Source organism: Trichoderma citrinoviride (assembly GCF_003025115.1).
Source record: "Trichoderma citrinoviride strain TUCIM 6016 unplaced genomic scaffold BBK36scaffold_265, whole genome shotgun sequence".
Taxonomy (NCBI): Eukaryota; Fungi; Ascomycota; class Sordariomycetes; order Hypocreales; family Hypocreaceae; genus Trichoderma; species Trichoderma citrinoviride.
In genome coordinates, this window is record NW_020194973.1 from 1 (window position 1) to 1,633 (window position 1,633).

Below are 1,633 nucleotides of genomic sequence, written 5' to 3' on the forward strand. Positions count from 1 at the left end.
CTCGTCTTCTCTTTTCCGCCTCAGCCTTGCTCGAAGAGCTCACGCTCACACTCCCTGTAGCTGACTTTCGACGGCTCAGACCCAGGGATGGCATCCTTGACGTCGCAGCTTCTGCAACTCTGCGCAGCGACCGTCGTTTCCTCAGTGACTTGGACTCCTCTACGACGACCTCGACCTCGGCATCGCTGCGGCCAGCTGCCGTGTTGTCAGAGGAAACCAAGTTGTCGACGCTCAAGATGGTGTTGAGGGTTGCGGTGCTGGCATCCATTCTGTGCAAGAGTAGGCCAGACGAGGAGGTCATGAGGTGCTTTTCATGCCGTCTAACCTTGGGTCTCGTGAAGACAGAGCCAGGTGCAGTGACATCCCTGGCCATTTCGGTGGATGAAGCGCCGGCCTTGTCTCTTTCCATTCGCACAAATGGCTTGTACAGTTGTCTGTTCTTCTTCAAGCTGTCGATGGAACTAATGAGGGGAGTCATGATTGGCTGTTCGAACGTCGATCGTCGAGATGGGCCCTGGCTGCTAGTATCGGTAATGCTTGAGCTCGGAAAAGAACGTTCTGAAACATTAGAGCTGTAGCCACTGTCCGTCTTGGAGTTTGTTCGCGAAGATGCAGATGAAGTCGTCGAAGAGAAGCCACTGTTGGACCTCCATACTCCGATACTCTTGCCAGAGGCCGCCTCAGTGTCTTCCCTCTCGACAACGTATCCCATTAGGGGACTAGGAACTTTGGACAGCGGACTGGGCATCAGATCGTCCAAGGGAGGATTCTCTGTCTGTACCGGCCGCTGTGAAGCTTTCCCATCCAAGCTGAAACCTGTGACGGATGCTAAAGCTCGGGATTCCTGTGGAACAGTGACGACGGGGCGATTCTTGCGACGTGCCATGTTCAGTTCAATGCCCGCATCATCAGGCATTGCTCCAGATGGCTGCTCTGTACTCGGTTCGGGCTGATGCTGTTTGACCGTATCTTGAGGGCTTGAAGGGGGCGAAGCATTCGTGATTACCAAAGACCCAAACTTGATAGCTCCGAGCTGCTTGTAGTCGGATTCGCAAGGGGTGACGGCCCGCTCCAATGGCGCAAACCCCATGTTGATGAGAGGCATGGAAAGATGCCTTGGCGCCTTGGAATTGGGTTTGAAGGCACATTGCTCGTCTGCAAAGACTGGTTGGCTTTTCCGAGCAGCAGACTTGTCTGGGATAGTGAGCATGTCATCTCGCCTTGGGCGCGTTGCTACGCCCGGCGTCTGAATAACGGAGCGCCGTCGCATCGGGGCGTAGGTTGACAGATCCGAGGTCGTCCTGGCAATCGAAGAGGCCGCAACGCTAGAAGCTCGTCGATTGCGAAATTGGGTCTGGCTTGGGCTCGGGCTCGGGCTCTGGCGCATTGCCATCTGGCTGTTCATAGCGGCTACCTGGAGCTCTTGCAGAAACTCCGAGCTTGTACGAGGCAGCTGCTGAGAAGCGTAAAGCTGAATGAGTTCCGTCTGCATCGACCTACCCCTTTCCATGCGATTGCCATGCCAACTGGAACTACATTAGCTCATCAATTCCAATGTTTGTAGAGAAGTCAACATCAACCAACCTCTGCGTCCGAGCGAGGGGCCGCTCGGCATCGTCCTGTATCACGGAAC

At 55.1% G+C, this 1,633-nt stretch overlaps 1 protein-coding gene across 1 annotated transcript; it reads right to left on the bottom strand.

Moving 5' to 3' along the window:
- Window positions 1-1,633, bottom strand: BBK36DRAFT_1099726 (hypothetical protein; the record flags this gene model as incomplete). Its single annotated transcript, XM_024889139.1, has 2 exons — window positions 1-1,526; window positions 1,585-1,633. Coding segments are annotated over 2 exons (1,575 nt in total), but the record flags the coding sequence as incomplete, so codon positions are not given.